General features: G+C 52.4%; 1 protein-coding gene across 19 annotated transcripts in view; it reads left to right on the plus strand.

The window, feature by feature from the left end:
* The window catches only part of LOC121459804 (actin-binding LIM protein 2), a 123,945-nt gene that overhangs the window by 56,892 nt on the left and 50,648 nt on the right, over nt 1-16,405 (plus strand). For all 19 annotated transcript variants that reach the window (XM_041669809.1, XM_041669813.1, XM_041669820.1 and 16 more), the window contains exons 7-8: nt 9,934-10,021; nt 12,515-12,573. In XM_041669809.1, coding sequence (XP_041525743.1) covers nt 9,934-10,021; nt 12,515-12,573 — 147 coding nt within the window. The remainder of the gene's footprint in view (nt 1-9,933; nt 10,022-12,514; nt 12,574-16,405) is intronic.

The raw sequence follows: 16,405 nt of genomic DNA on the forward strand, positions 1-16,405 counted from the left end.
ACCTGGCTCTGGCATAAGGCTCTTCCTTTCCCTAGCCCCGAGGCAGGCTGGCTGCTCTGCCTCTTTATCATAAACCTCACTTGCCTCTGCACTGAGGTCTTCAAGTTGTTTGAGTGGGTTGTGTAGTAAGATTGTGACTTTTGTCTCCTGTGGGTCCTGTGAGTCTTGCCCTGTGTGGGGAGCACAGCTGGTAATCATACAGGCAAATCATGGCTGAGGACAAAAGACCATCCCACTGCCTGGTCCCATGCCCATTGACCACTGCCCTGCCTTTTCCTCCCACGGACTCAGGAGTTTCACTCTGCCTAGGATCCTTCCCTGTTTCTCTCCCTGAATAGGAAGTCCATCCCTGATGACTTTTGTTTTCATTATTTTTTATTTTAACTTTTTTTGAATCATGGTCTCATGTAGCCCAAGGCTGGCCTTGAACTTGCATGGTTGAGGCTGACATTGAACTCCTGATCCTCCTTCTCCCTGCTCCTGAGTTCTGTGTCCAGGGAGTTTTTTTTTAAAACAGCCTAAGTGGCTCCTGTTAAAAAGAGCATCTGCCAGCGTCAGCCCCTGAGATGGTTGTGACTGTGATCACTGTGTGGTTTTGCTTCCCTTCGACAGGACACCTGGCCTCCCTGACTCTCAGTGTCCCTTCCCATAGTGCACCGAAGCCTGCACTTTGCCCTCCCACAGAAGACCTCAAGCTCAGGAAATCATTCCTGTCTTCTCTTATGGATCCAGGGCTCCTGTCTCTCCCAAATACCTTGGCACCTGTGCACCTGGCTGACCTTACAGCTGTCCTTCTCAGAAATGAAGAAGTCTCTAAGGCTCAGCCAGGTGTGGGGAATCCCCCAGCAGAGCCTCATTTGGACAAAGGCTGCCCTAAATCTCCTGACCTCTGCCCGAGAACAGACCTTGAGGGGCATAGCAACCTAATCTTGTCTCACCAAGTCATGACCTTGTGGGCTGATGTGGGTGCATCTGGGGTCTGGCTGTGCCGTTGTTGTTGCTACTAAAAGCACAGTTTGGGAACCCAACTCAATTAATAGCAGAGCCCAGCAAACTCACCTAGAAAAGCTAGTTTAGGTGGGCAGACCTGGCCCAGTGCTGAGAGATGGGCTGAGAGTGAGTTGGTGAGGTTTGTGTTTTGACATGTGCCATGTCCCATACCTCAGCTCTGAGTTGCCCCAGGATAATGCATGGGAGGGACATCCTTGTGAGGCCATTGGTGTTCCTCCTGCATGGTGAGAGCAAGCACATGACCACATCTGTAGAGTGAGCACCCTTATTGTGTCTCTGAGCCAAGTGCAGAAGTAGGGACTAGGTGCTGTGAAGTACTGTTGTGTACTCTCTCTGGACTGTGGAAAGGGGCTCCCCTAGCTGGTAGGATCTGGGCAGTCCTGGTTTTCCTCTATAGCCCACGGAGGAGGAGAAAAGTGCTTCCAGGGATTGCATGCTTTGGTTTTGCTTTTTCTGGGGGCGAGTGTGCTGCGGTGGTGGTGGTGGTAGTTACTGGAGGTGGCATGACTGAGCCGTTGTGCCGCGGACTCAGCACAGCTCTGAGCATCCTCCTGGCGGGTGTGAGGTGGGAGCTGCGGGTGGAGACAGCCAGCTCTGCAGAAGGGAGCAGCGCTGCAGTGGCACCGCCTGAGGCTGGGCCAGGCAGGCTGGCGCCCGGCTGGTGACACCGGGCTCTTGGGGAGCTGCAAGAACAAGGGACTTATTGGAAGAAAGAAAAAAAGGACAAGCATATGAAGGCTGGCTGAAGGCGAGGGTGGCACCCTCAGGGCTCGTGCACTGAGAAGGGCTGGGGACAGACCCTGTGCAGGTAGGAAGCCTGGCAGAGCTGGCAGGAGCTGTGCTGAGCCAGATGGGTGGGCTGCTGGAGGTGCCTGTGGTTCCTCTTGACCCCAAGACCATTTTCAGCCCCCAGCTGTCCTCTCTGTGATGCCCACGTGGCAGCCTCCTGTGCTCCTCCACAACAGCCCCATTTGTGCTGTGACTGTGTGAGGTAGGCACAGTGCCATCTTAAGCTCTTGGTGCAAGCAGTACTGCCTGGAAAATGTGCGTTCCTGGTGATGGAGGGTACTCCTCCCTCTTCTTGTCCTCTGTCGCTCCCATCACTGGCAGCGGTTCTGAGGAGCCTGCGCCATGTGGGCTCATGGGGCATTAGCAGAGATGGACAGGTAAGAACAGATGTGGCATGTGGGCGAGGAGGCAGAGCTCACACTTGGCTGACAGGCAGAGACCTGAGTGGCTGAAGTCAACACTCAGAGAGCGGCAGTTTGCTGGAGGGTTCATGAGGCATGTCCTTAGTGAGTCCTTTGGAGCTGGGTATAGGAGAAAGGTGTGGAAGGAGCGTGTATCCCTTGCAGGGCTCAGAGCCTAGTCCTTAACGAGCCCTCTTGTAAGCCCTATTTCTTCTTTCTGCAAAGGTGGGGATGAGCATGGTATGGGGGTATAACTTGGCCCCACTCTATTAACCCTGATGACACCGTGGTGTGGACCCCACTTTCAGTGCTGTTTTATACCGATGGCTATCACCATGGCAACATGAAGCCCAGGCCCCACTGAGACCACTAATTAATTCCTTCCTCACTTCTTCTTCCCTCCCCCATCTCCCTTTTCTTTCCTTCTCCATTCCTGGCATTAATTTCTATGGGGCTCACTGTGTTCCACTGTGAGCTGGAGGCTTGCCCCACAAACATGAGGTAACGGGGTCCCTGCCATGAAGGATGGTGAGGAGACGAGGCCTGTCCTGCTCTGGCCTGGGTCAGGGACCCACACAAGCTTGTCTGTTTCCATATGCATCTCCTGTGATGTGGAATGTTGCTTTCCATTGCCCACTTCTGTATTCCCATGAACACGTTCCTTGCCACTCTATACGCATGTGCTCTTTACTACTGGCAGAGAAACTGTGTTTTCAAATAGTTGGGAGCATTTGAAAGCTGAAGACAGGCAATGAAGATTACATCTCAAGCCCCTAAAATCAGTAACCAGTGTGCTTATTTTAGAAGTGTATTCAAGAGACTTATGTAAAACAAACGATAAAACCACTCCTAAGTGAATGCTGACACCTAAGCTATCCACTGGTTAGAAATGAGATTTTTGTGCTTCACTTACACACACACACACACACACACACACACACACACACGCAGAGAGAGAGAGAGAGAGAGAGAGAGAGAGAGAGAGAGAGAGAAGCAACCCATAGACTTACACATGGGTACAATACCCGGAGACACAGGAAAGCACAGACACACAGCATGCCACATGCAAGCACACAGACACAGAGACATAGACACGTATGTACAGATGGACAACACGAATAGGCACACAAGCACACATACAGACATGAGTGTGTGCACCACTGTAGCCTGGGATCCTCACCTGTTCCCATGTGTGTTTGGCAGAACTCTCTGTGCCCGAGGAGCACTTACACTTGACTGTGGGCCTGTGTTCCCTCTCAGAGCACCTTTCATGGATGTGTCCCTGGGTGGGCCTTAAGGGTGGTTGTGTAGGTATATGGCATGGCTTCCCAAGATGGCATCTTAAGTGGCGATGATGGTGAGGATCAAGATGGGAGGTGGAGACAGGGGAACCCGGGGCGGGAGTAATATGTTGGTAACAGATCCTGAGAAGTGAGGAGCTAAGGGTGTGGTAAGGGGGTTAAGCGCTGGGACAGAGACAGAGTCTGGGAAGGGACTCCAGACCTCTGAGGCTTTGCTGGGCATGTGCTAACTTGGCTCTTCTTTTGGGAGCAAGTGGTTCCCACAAGGACTCAGGTGGAAGAGCCCTGGGAACTCAGTACAACTGCAGCCATCAGGCACTCCTGGGCTGCCTGGCGCCTGCTCTGGGCCTTGATTCTTTGCCTTCTAAATTTCATTTCCTCATGCAATTAGGACTTTTAAAATCTGGATTCAGTCTTGGAGATTCACAAGGAATTTGCAAGCCAGGTGGCACCCACCTGGAATTCTAGTATTCAGGAGGCAGAGGCAGGGGATTTGCGAGTTCAAGGCTAGCCATGCTGCAAAGTGAGACTGTCTCTACAGACCAAAAGCTGAGATATAGTTCAGTTGCCCAGCAAAGGTAAGACTATGAGTTCAAACCCAACATTTCAAAAATAAACAAGAATAAAGGCAAATATACTTTTGAGACTGACTGAGGAATGCCCTGGGCTCCGAGCAGCCACCTGAAGGTCCAGCTCTGCTTTCCTGGAGAAATCAAAGGAAAACCCAGGGGCAGAAGGAGGCATGTCCAGGTCCCTAGACAACTTGCTTTATCAAGTTGCGTCTGAGGAAGAAGGTACTGGCTTCGGATATGTGAGGCTCGGTTAGGAAGATCCGTATTTCTGCTGCCCATGTGAGGAATTGTCCCTTGCTCCACCCTGCAGAGAAGAGGCAGTGTCTCAAGGCATGAGGCTTCTACCCAACTTTAGTGCCACTGACCCTTTCTGCAGGGCTACTGGGGACAATCCTTGGAGCCCTGTCTACTGGCCTGGCCCTCCTGGGGCTGTAGGAGCTTCGTGCCCTTGTGAGCTACTCACATCTCCATAGCCTGCCTTGGTCTGTTTTGCTAAAGATGACAGTTGCTTGTTGGGAGGCATAAGCTATTTTTCTAAAACCACACGTTGCCAAAACATTTTGGGCTTCTGATGCACTGTTCAAATCTGAGCCATCTTGAGCCCCAAATAGGCAAGGGGTTAGTCCATCTGCCGGCTGGGGATGCAGAGGTAGTGACACAGACGTTCAGTGCTGAAGCAACCTTCTCTTGATGCTTTGGTCTTCCTGGGAAACCCTGCTTGGATAGATGACTACAAGACCCCTCACTGTAAGGGAAACACAGTGACCGTGGACTGTGACAGCAACAGCAAAGATACTTTGACTCTGTCACCTCCACTGGCCTTTTGTGCTCCCTTTGTTTGTAGCAGCAGCAGCAAGAGAAGGGGGGGAGGTTGACGTACCTGAGTGTCCTCACAAGTCAAAGAGCCAAGGCAAGGTCACCTCTGGCCCCTGGCTGCTTCTGTGGATTAGCCAGTTCTGGGTGTTTCTGAGTCACACAGTTGACCTTACATGACTGGCTCCTCTAGGCTGTCCACACTGTGGCACCTGTGGGTACCTCCTCCTGTCTAAGACACAGCATCCTATGGATGGATGTGCCGCACTGCCTCCTTCACAGGGCATGTGTGAGCTTAGGACCAGCGTGTGCCATGTTGCTGCGAACTGGGCATAGGAGTCTTTGCTCTTTCTTAGACACCATGCAGTGGATTTCTAGTTTGTACCATGAGTGGATCCAATTCCCCACAGGCTTCCCATGGTCTTGATTGTTCTTGTACACGTACAGCTGCTCTGCTGGGTATGAGACACCTTGTCTGCTCAGGTCAGGAGCTGGTTAGCAAGTCCCTATGGCAGTGATGTGTGACATTGACCATCTTTTCTGCTCCATCACTTTCTTATCATTTTTGGAGAAGTGGCTAACCAAGTTGCCCCACCCCCACCCATGTGTATTTACATACATGTGCAGAGGTGTGTGGCTGTGTGCCCCTGCACTCAGAGGCCAGAGGAGTACATGAAACCATGCTCGGCTTGTTACATGGGTGTTAGGATCTGAACTCAGCCCCTCTGGAAGCACAGCAAGCCCTCCTAAGCTCTTAAGAGATCCAGTTTCTTCTGTTTTTTAAAGACATACCTAATTGGTGTCATGATCAAACCAGTACACTTGTCAATCAACTGACTGAGTGAAAAAACCTGACGTTAAAACACTTGGAGGCCAGCGGTGGTGGCACACACCTTTAATCCCAGCACTTGGGAGGCAGAGGCATGTGGATCTCTGTGAGTTCGAAACCAGCCTGGTCTACAGAGCTAGCTCTAGGACAGCAAGGGCTACACAAAGAAACCCTGTCTCAAAATACCAGACCAAACCAACCAAACAAACAAAAACAGTTTGTTGAGAGCTACATGCTTCCCCCCAGAACAGAAGCAAACACCCTGTTACACAACCCGTCACAGGTACTGTCCTGAGTTCACAGTCTTGTTCCCTGTCACATCTCTAGCCTTCCTGGCCAGCTAGACTTTGTTTCTGGACAATGGTTAGAACCTTCTGCCTCTTCGGTAGCACTGCAGCTGCTGGGGCCCATTGCAGCCACCTTGGTTTCATGGTTTGGCAGAGTGTTAGGAACCTCCACACCACAGGGCCAGAGCTCCTGCCTCCAGAGTCCTTCATGGGTCCAAAGTCTGAAGATTGAGTTTTGTGATTTCCACCTCCATAGGTGTCACCACCTACACAGTTGCCTCTATTGCCATTGCAACACTTCCTTCCTGTCCCCCATTGTTAAAGCTGTCATAGCCATCTCACCATAGCCCCATCCGCCATTACCATAGCCTCTGCCTTCTCCAGAGGAACCAGGACTACCTCTCCCGAAACCACCATCATTACCAAACTCATTAGAATCATCAACACTGCCACTATATCCACCAATACAATGGTCCCTGTCATTTCCTTCATGACCAAGGTGGTCATCGCCACCCAAACTGCCTCCACAACCACCACCAGAGTTTCCAAAACCATGTGGGTCTACAGGAAGTACTGGACATCTCAGGTGTGAACAGGGTTCACTTCCCAACCTTCTCTCTTCCCTGCGTGGCAGCCACTCTCAAGATGGCTGCTCACAGTATGGCATTTCTGAACGAGAGCCTCATCCACAGAGCTGTGGTCCTCCGAGGTAATGAACAATGCTGTCCTTTCTCCTGCTGCCATCACGGTTCCAATCGCTTTACTTCCCCTGGCTGTACTAAAAGAATCTCTAGGTGGCTTTCCTCAGTGGTGGGCAGGGTGATGGCTGGCAGGTTATGGCAGGACTGACAGCTGTAAGGACAGAAGTGGCCAGGGTGTGTTTGGCTGTGGTCATAGAAGGAAAGCTCCTTCCCATGGTTAAGTGGGCACCTAGTCTTTGAGGATGTTCTCTCAGCTGCCTTTGGTTTCACTGTTCTTTTAGGCACATTATGTGGCCTTTCATTCATGGCTTCATCCGCCTCCTGCCCTGTGGCAGTGAGTGTTCTCTGTGGTTCCTCAGATATTCAGAGATGGTTTAAAGCCCCACCCTCCCATAAGAGCTTGCTTCCATATCTGTTCAGGTTCTTTAGGAGCCTGACTTGGATCTGGCAGCAGGGAGACGAGAACTCTCAATAACACTTCCTCAGCATCATCCACAGGCAAAAAGGGCTGTTCCTTTCTTCTCTGGGTGGTGTATCATTGAATGGCAATGGTTCTTTACATATTCTGGATCCCATGCCCTTACTGAATCTATGTCTTGCAAAGCTATCCTCCCCTTCATCCGCTTGTCTTCTTAGCCTCCTCCTGCGCCCTTTGCTGAACGGGAGCTTTTGGCAGGTCTTGCTGAAGTCTGCTTTCCGATTGTCCTTCTTTTGTTTATGGTTTGGTTGTCCAATCTAAGTCTTCATCCAGGCTAATAAGGGCTCTGTGCGAGCTTTTCTCTTGACAGTTGTGCTGTTTTGGATCTTGTAGTTAGGTCCTCTGTCTGTTTATGAAACTCTTAGACTTGAGTGTCCATATGCACACTTACATGCAGAGAGGAGCGGCCATGTGCACCTGGACACACTTCCACTATACAAGCTATGCCCACAAACACACCCAGCCTCTGTGGACTTTTTCCAGTCACCCCAGGACAGTCACCACCCTCTCAAACAGACCCGATAAATCTGGGTCCAGCTCCTCTGTGCTGGCTGTTCTTCTCTACTGTTCAGACTGTCTGCTTCCTCTCTGTCTTTGTTCAGGGCATGAGGGTTGAGGGGACATGTGAATATGTGATCTGCACCCTGGAGTCGAGGACTTTGAGGTAGGATTGGGAGGCCCAGTCTGAAATGTGTGCACTTGGGGCCTGCTGGGCTTCTATCCCAGCTCTGCTGTGTCTGCCCACCAAATGGCCCTGCTCAAGTCTCCCTCTGCCTTTTATGACAGTGAAGGCTGAAATGCACCCACAGTGTATTATATAAAGGAACTGAACCCCTAGTATGTGTGGAACTGAGTAGTGTGTGTGTGTGTGTGTGTGTGTGTGTGTGTGTGCACGCGCAGTGTGGCAAGTCACATGGATGGCAGCAACTGTTACAGAGAGAAATCCCGTCTGTCTCTCTCTGTCGCTTTGTCTCTCTCTTTCCCTCTATTTCCCCAATGTGTTTATATCTCCATGTATGTCACATGTGTGGCATGCCTAAAGAGGACATAGGATAATCTGGAGCTGGAGTTACAGGTAATTGTGAGCTGTTCAGCATAGGTGCTGGGAACCGAACTCAGGTCCTCTGGAAGATCAGCAAACTCTCTTAACCACTGAACCATCTCTCCAGCCCTGAACCTAGTGTCTCAGAAACTCTTTCCATCAGTGTTCTATGTCTCTTTAAATTCATAAGTGGACACAGGGCTTGCTTACCCTGGGGCTGTCACAGGCCTGCTGGGAGGACTTGTGGGGAGCAGGGGGAAGGAAGGAAGGTCATGAACTAGGGAACATCAACTTTGGCTATCAGCTGACTTTTCTAAAATTACAGAGTGGTTTTCAACCTTTGCTCAGAACTCAAAACACAGCATTCCCCTGCCCACTCACTGTTCTCTATTGTAATCACCAAAATGACCTGGACCCTTACCCTGTCATTCAGGTTGGCCCTGGGTATGGCTACTGCCCATGAAGCAGTTCAGTCCTGGAAGGGCCCAGGCACCAGCCCCTGCCAGAAAAGCCCAGTGTGTTCTGGGAAGAAAAAGCCTGGATATTCGCCAAGTTGTGAGGGTCAGAAGGGATAAGATTAGGGGGATCAGGAAGACTCCTATGAAGGAGGTGGCTTTGGGAGCAAAAAGGCCATTTGGTGAGGCTGGGAGGTCCAGAGGAACCCGGGTGGCAGAGTTAACATGAGCAGGGGCCTTGACTGGGGTCAGCCACCATGGTTGGGGGGTCTCTCTTCTCTGCCTTGAAGATCCTTTGGCCCGAGACATGAGCGTGGATGGAAGGAGCTGAGCTGATTGCCAGGAGGAAGTGCAGAGCAGCTGGCAAGGCCCACACGGGAGAGAGTCTTGATTCTCCTTTCCCATAAGCAGGGGCCTTGGCCTAGTTTTTCCAAGGGAAAACAGGCAGAGGTAGCGAGTGAGGTAAGGTGCTCTTAGCGCCCCCCCCCCTTTCTTATTCAGGAAGGTGCCAATTAAGATTCAAGTTCAGAAGCGGGTGTGGAGCCTCTTCCCGTTTTAGGCTGCTGTGAGACATGGCTTCATCTTTCACATCTAGCGGTAGGCCCACCTGCCACACCCTGGGAGCAGCGCTCACTGCTGAGAATGGTGGCAACAGCACTTTAGGTCTCTTTTTGGCACCATGTAGAAGTAAACCAGAGGCAAGAAATTACAATTAGTGTAATCTATTTGTTTTAGGATTAAAATTTGTAATCTAATTTAATGGTTTTTAAAGAATTACTAAACTAGAAAGTGCCAATTGAGAGAATTGAGGAGTACAGAGATACAAAACAAAACAACCCCCTTAAAACCCCAAAACCCTAATCTATGCTCCCTGTTCCCATCACTGGAGAAATGAAGTTGCCCCTTCCCACCCTCCAATCCTTGCTTCCACTTCTTGTCCCCTAGGCCATGCAGAGGTAAAGGGACCAGACCCTCCTTTTATATTGACCTGTCCACAGTCACACCCAGGGGTGCTTGACTGCACATCTGGTCTCCAGAGATCAAGGATCAGGCAGGCGGAGCTAGGTCTCCCAGCTTCTGAACAGGCCCTGGATACGCCCTAGCTTGTGCAGATCTTTGATCTCAGAGGCTTCTGGGCCTTTGATGTGCTCACTTCCTCAGATGTGTGCACAGAATGGACACCCACCCTGCATGCTATAGCCCCCTGGGCACCCACCGCAGTGGCAACACTTACCTGCTTTGTGCTTTGCCCAGGCCGGGGAGAAGCACTACCACCCTTCCTGTGCGCTATGCGTCAGGTGCGGCCAGATGTTCTCAGAGGGCGAGGAGATGTACCTGCAAGGTAAGCATTCGGATGTGCCTATTGCACGCTATGCTCGGGGTGAAAAACTCCCACAGTGCTGCTGGGAGCTGGCATATCACACACTGACTCTGATCTCGAGTCAGCCACACTGCCATCGAGGATGTCAGTGAACCCGAGTGAGTAAGATCAGGCTGCCAAAGAGTAGGCCACGAGGTCCCACCGCTGCCCCTCAGGCCTCATCGCACACAAGGACTCAAAGACTTTAGTTGTGCCCTACCTGAGCCTTTTGGTGCCCCTTCTACACTGCAGCAAGACCAGGTTTCCTTCCTGCAGGGTGGAAAGGAGCCGTCTTCACAACATTGGCAAAGGGAAATTTGGAGAAAGGAGCCTTCCGATGTGTTCCCTAGAACCCTACCCACACACCATTAAAACTCATATTGATAGGGACAGTGAGGTGGCTTCATGGCTGGAGCCCCTGACTGCACAAACCTGATGGCCTGAGTTCCACCCCTGGAACCCAAGTAAAGGTGGACAGAGAGAACTGGCTGTTGGAATGTGCCCTCTGACCTTCACATACGTCACATGTGCCATGGCAACCCCCCCAATACCAATAAAATAAAAATAAATTACAATGATAAGTGTCAAAATGGAAAACAACAGTGGAGCTTAGCCCCTTCTTGGCTATGTCTCACTTTAGACCCATCCAATGTTTCATTCCCTAAAATAGGTTGAGCGGCCCACAGCCGAGCAGAGGGCATGGTGGTATAGACACAATGAAGCCACAAATGGCAGGAGTGGCAGAGAGGTGACAGCATTGCCAGGTCACTGACCCCCCTGAGGCAGTATGGGGGACAGAGCAACCAACTGAAGGTGGCTCCAGGTCACACAGGTGCTTAAGAGGTCGCCAGTCTTTCAGGCCTGAGAGGGAGGTTACGTCTGTTCCCTTCTGGTCCCGTCTCTTGGAAAGTCAAAGAAGCACCATAGTTTCATCTCAAAACTCTACTGGGAATGACATCATTTAGGTTAAGATGTTCAGTCAGGGCCTGGTGCAAGAGCTTGGTCAGCCTACCCTCCAGGGCTGTTAGTCAGAGGGAGTGGCTGTGAGGCCAAGACATCCCAGATACACCAGCAGAGAAGGCTGGGAGTGCTGCTTGGAGGAGGTGTGGGTTTGGCTTGGCCACGACGAGAGGCTGGAGCTGCAGGGTGAATAGGTGACTAGGAAAGCAGAGAGCCCACCAGGAGCCTACATTCAAATGGAAGGTGGCAGAGGATTGGCTCAGCCTGGTGATCTGGTCCTCACCAGACTGAATGCAGCAAGAGGAGAGAGCTCACCCCTCAACCCCTGCCCAGGGCTAGCAGGAGAGACAGACACGGGAGGCTTGAGGGGATTGATTTCATCTCAGATCACCTGACCATGGGACACTGGAATGACTGGGGGGCCAGGGGCCAGCAATAGGGTGGGCACGATCTGTGGCCTTGTTTGTATTTCATCTCTTTGGCAACTTGCTCTTTCTCCTGGGGTCCTGGGACAGGGACGGAGCTGGTAGCAGCTGCATCTGTTGTGTTCTGTCTATAGACTGATGCTGAGTAACCACAGAGAGGCATTCCAATCTGTGTGTGAGACAGGCCTCCCTTTTCTGAGGCATTCCCTGACTGGGGATGATGTCAGATGTGACAGTCTCATCCCTACTGTCGCCTGTTGTTCCCAAGGGAGATCCTGAGAGTCAGGCCAGCCACCGTGGCTGCTCTGTGGGAGGCCCTCTGCATAGGCCTCGCTGTGGATGTAAATGGAGCCCTTAGAGGGCCAGCCGATGCCAAGCACGGCTCACTGGCATAGTGGCTTGGGACACGTGCTCACATGAAGGTGTCCTTATCTCTGGAAACAAAGATCCCCTTCATGAGTCTGGGATGTTGAGCCAATGCAGTGGGACCTGCCAGGGCTTTCTGTGGGCACAGAGTCCAGGCTTCCCTCTCAGGCATGGGTTTTCCACACTGCAGTGAAGGTCTGACCAGGCTAGTGGCACTTCTTTGTGCTCTCTGGGGAGCTGAAGACTATGGCCAGGGCCTTATGTAGGGCCCCCACCATTCCCAGCCACTCTGAGGTCTTCTGTTTGGCTCCTCATAGCTACTCTCTCCATGAAGGTGGTCTCTGGCAGGTTGTTGGTGCTGTGACCAGAGAGAGCTCTGGCAAATGTGGTGCTATGACTTTCATGGTATCCCAGCCATGAGAGCTTCTTCCCTACCCCTGCCTCTGTACTTGATGCTACCTCCAAGAATACCCGTCTGGCTAGCTTAGGCTGGGCAGTGTGCCCAGGCTCCCTGGAACCCGTGTTGCTGCCCACAAAACTAATCGGACCACATTGGGAAGTTCTCTGCTTTCCCTCATGCCGTTACCCCACATGAGCCAAGCTGCTCTCAGTGTCATGGAGAGGAGGTGTGGAGCCTGTCTGAAGGGTATTGAGCAGGTAGTCATGCGTGGGCACCGCACCCAGAACTGCTCTTTGACCTCTTCCTCTGGGAATCTACCCACAGGCTCCTCTATCTGGCACCCGGCATGTCGGCAAGCAGCCAGGACTGAAGACAAGAGCAAGGTTGGTGAGATTTGTGGCTTCCTGGTGTGTTCTCCATATGCAGGTTAGAGCAGGCCAGCCTACTCATGCTTCTCAGCCAGGTCTCCAAGACATCGCAGGACAGCCAGGCTCAGGGGACAGAGGGCCACAAGGTAGGGGATCATATAGGTCAATGAGCCATCATGTAGGTCTAATGGGGTCCCAGGGACACCAGATGGCCCAGCCCTGCTGACTTTCTTGTCTAGTCAGTGAACACAGATGGTCATGACAATTTAGGAGAGCCCTAATAGTCCCTATGGCCATCAGAACATTTGTGGGCTCAAACTGTGCCTGGGCTTAACAGGTCCTACACCCTCACTGATAGCTGGCCTGCCTGCCATAGAGCAAGTTCTTGAGGGTAGATTGGTCAGAATACAAATACACAGCAAGTCCCAAAGCAGAACCTCTGTCTTCTCCTTGTGGAGACAGGCATTTCACCCTCCCGCACAGATGCAGGACAGGGCACATAGAGCACGCCAACCAGGCAAGCTCCATGCTCGAGATTTCACCGGGGCTCCAGCAAGGGAGGAGGGTGACTCTTCGAGCCCACATATCAGATCCATTGAGCCCCTGCAACCCGAGGCTCTTGTCCTAGGGCACAGGTTGGTCTTGCCGACGTGGTCACCCATACCCTGAGATGATCAGGTGTGGTCAGCCCTCCCTGAACCCAGCTGCTGCTGAGATGAGGTTAACTATGGCCTCCTAGAGGCTGAGAGCAAAGGTCAGCCTCTAAGAAGGCGTGGGCCCTGAGCACCATAGATGCCCTACTGTGTGCCAGGCACCAGGATTATGGAGAGACAACAGCCACGCTGGGTGGGAAGGAAGCGCGGCATTCAGAGGGTGCTCGAGAGCTCAAACCCAGGCCCTGGGAGAAGAGCAGCAGTGATTTCCAGGGTGGTTAAGGTGCAGGGCAGAAAGAGGAGGGGAAGAGGGAAGGGGGGTGGGAGGAGGAAGAAGAAAAACCCAGGAGAAGGAAATGATGGGGGAGAAGGGAGAGGAAGATTGGCTGTAACAGAAGCAGGGGGATACACAGAACAGGGAGGAACACAGGGAGGCAGTGGCTAGCAGGGCGCTGTCCAGGATCCTCTCAGCAGCTCTGCCTTTGGCTGTGAGGAGCTCATAACCACCCCCGCACCTCCCCACCTCCCCACCCCCCTGTGACTGTGCATCCTCCTGCCTCATTGCGCTGACATCCTATTAAGTCTTTGCTGTGGCTTTCCAGGTAGGAGGCCAATGAGTAATGCACACTGTATGCTCTGTTTCCGTCAGTGCTGATGCTCTCTGCAAACTATGCATCTGCCACTTAGGGCATCCTCGCCCTCAGTCACGGTCTGTGGAGATGTGACCATAGACCCTGACACCATCTTGCCTGCAGGGTCCCCTGTGCTGCCCAACCACTCAGCAGAAGAGGGAGTCTGACCTGCCCAGAGGCCCCAGATATACTCTCACGCATGCGTGTGCTCAGGGAAATGACCTGACCAGAGACTGAGCTAGGAAAGAGAGCTGGTACCCTGTTCTTCTCCCTTCCCACAGTCAGCTTCAAGGACCAGGTAGGGTAGGATGGCCCTGCCCGATACCAGCTGCAGGCGACAACAGCCTTCCTCATTTTCTGTGATATCTGGACAGATGGAAGGCCCTGAGGGATGGATGCTGCCAGACCAGGGAATAAGGGAGCCTTGTTTTCCTGGGCCTGTGCAGGTGGGCCCTACATCCCGGGCTCTCTGGTCTGTACAGAAGTGAGTAGCTTAATATGAAGGCTGTCTCCTTCAGTCAACATTTGGGGCAGAGCCTGGGCAGCCTAAGACAAGCTGACTTCTTGTCAGGTATTCAGCCTGGGCTTCCCAGGACTGGCCGATGTCTGGTCTGACCTGAGGATGAAGGGGTCAGACTCCTGCACTCTGTTGCTCTGCGTGTGAGCTGCCCTCGATTAAGGGAAGCCAGGCAGGCCTGACTGACTTATGAAAACTATTCCTGAGAAACACAGCATGAAGGTGGCACCTATGTTATTGACTCTTGAAATCTGCCACTGAGTGGAGGCAGAGCCTACTTTCTACCCAGTGACAAGAAATGGATTCCCTGTCTTGGGCTTAATAGTCACATCTCTAGGGACATCTCTAGGACACTCAGGGGACTCATTCTCCTTTAAGACCCTGGCTCCTGATTGGTCTATCCATGCAGGGCCAGGCCAGCAGGAAGAAATATGGGTCTTCCTTGCTGTTTGGAAAGCCACTCCAACTGTGTCGCTGTCCCTCCTCTACTCAGGCAAGGAAGATGTTGTGGACAAGAACCACTGTTTACAGGGTCCTGAGCATCTAGAATACGTGCAGGGGACATTGGGAGATGTAGTCATGACTGCCCAGATCCACAGGCATTGTGGCATCTTTAGCACAGCACCCAGCACCCAGAACCCACAGGTATTATGGCGTCCTTGGCATAGCATCCAATGCCCACAAGTGTAGTAATAGGAGCGGCGGCGGGGCTGCGTCCCCAACACCCCAGCCGCCTGCCCGGCTAGCTTATGCCCCGAAATAATTACACGGACACTGTATTCTTTTAAGCACTGCTTGGCCCTTTAGCTCTAGCACTTACAGGCTAATTCTCACATCCCGATCAACCCATCTCTAATAATCTGTGAGAACCGGTCTTACCGGGAAGATTCTAGCCTAGTCCATCCTGGGTCGGAGCTTCATGCCGGGAGCGGGGCATGGCGTCTCTCTCAGGCGTCTGCTCCCTAGAGGAGAGCTGTCAAGTCTCTGAGCTCACTTCCTCTTCCTCCCAGTATCCTGTTCTGTTTTCTCCTCCCACCTATCTTCTAACCAATAAAATGGGCCAGGGCAGTTCCTTTATTAGTCAATGACCTTTCTCCATCACACAAGTATCATGGCATCCTCAGCACAGCACCCAATGCCCACAGGTATCAAGACATCCTTAGCACAGCATCTGGCACCCACCATGTGTTTTTTTCTATACCTGGAACTGGGGAGAGGGCAGTGAATGAGGCTCATGGACTTCCTACCAGTTACAGGTCCTATTCTTACCTCTGTGGGTGGGAACAAGGCAGTGCCACAAGGCCAGGTGGGAAACATGGCACTGAAGTTCACTGTGGGTCTTTGTGGAACAGAACAGGTTAGGAATGGTGGAGGGTGGGATAATACCCATCTTCTCACCCTGGTGACAGTCACCCCAGCTCTTCTCCCTATCTCCTCTGCTGATGGTGAGTCAGGTTCTGGCCTCTGCTCTCCCCCACAGAGCTAGGCACTGAGTCTAAGGAGGGCTCTCATCATCTCTGCTCAGAGTGGCTGGATCCCATGGCACAAAGAGAGCTGGCAGCGGTCATTTCTGCCAGCTCTGTGGAGCTGGCTCAGATATTCCCCTGGCATGACCAAGGGACAATGCTCTGAATGCCACATTGGTCTGCAGTGCACGCCAGGAATAGCGGGCCCCTTTCTGGGCATCTTGCCACTTTCCAGAGAAGGGGCCAGGCAGGCATCATCCAGGGTCGGTGGAGCACAGTACCCACTTGGCCTCTCCTCACTAGAAGAGCAGGCCCCGTCTTACAGGCACCAATTACAGGCATGAGAGGGCCACTGCATGGAGCAGTTCTGAGGTATGTGGTGACTAAGGACTGGACAGTCAGTGCCATGAGGCGATCCCATTCCCGTCAGCCTCGAAAGCTGTGGTACCAGGGAGGGGTACCTGTCAGTGTATTCCCGAGCTGAGGTGCTGAGAAATCAAGGGCCCCGAGGGGAGGCAGAGCTCAGTGCTGAGGGGTCCAGAGCGCAGGAGCTGCAGAGGGGATGGCAGGATCCGAAGA

Source organism: Microtus oregoni, unplaced genomic scaffold, assembly GCF_018167655.1.
Source record: "Microtus oregoni isolate MIOR12 unplaced genomic scaffold, Mior012 000019F_ref0000042, whole genome shotgun sequence".
Classification (NCBI taxonomy): domain Eukaryota; kingdom Metazoa; phylum Chordata; class Mammalia; order Rodentia; family Cricetidae; genus Microtus; species Microtus oregoni.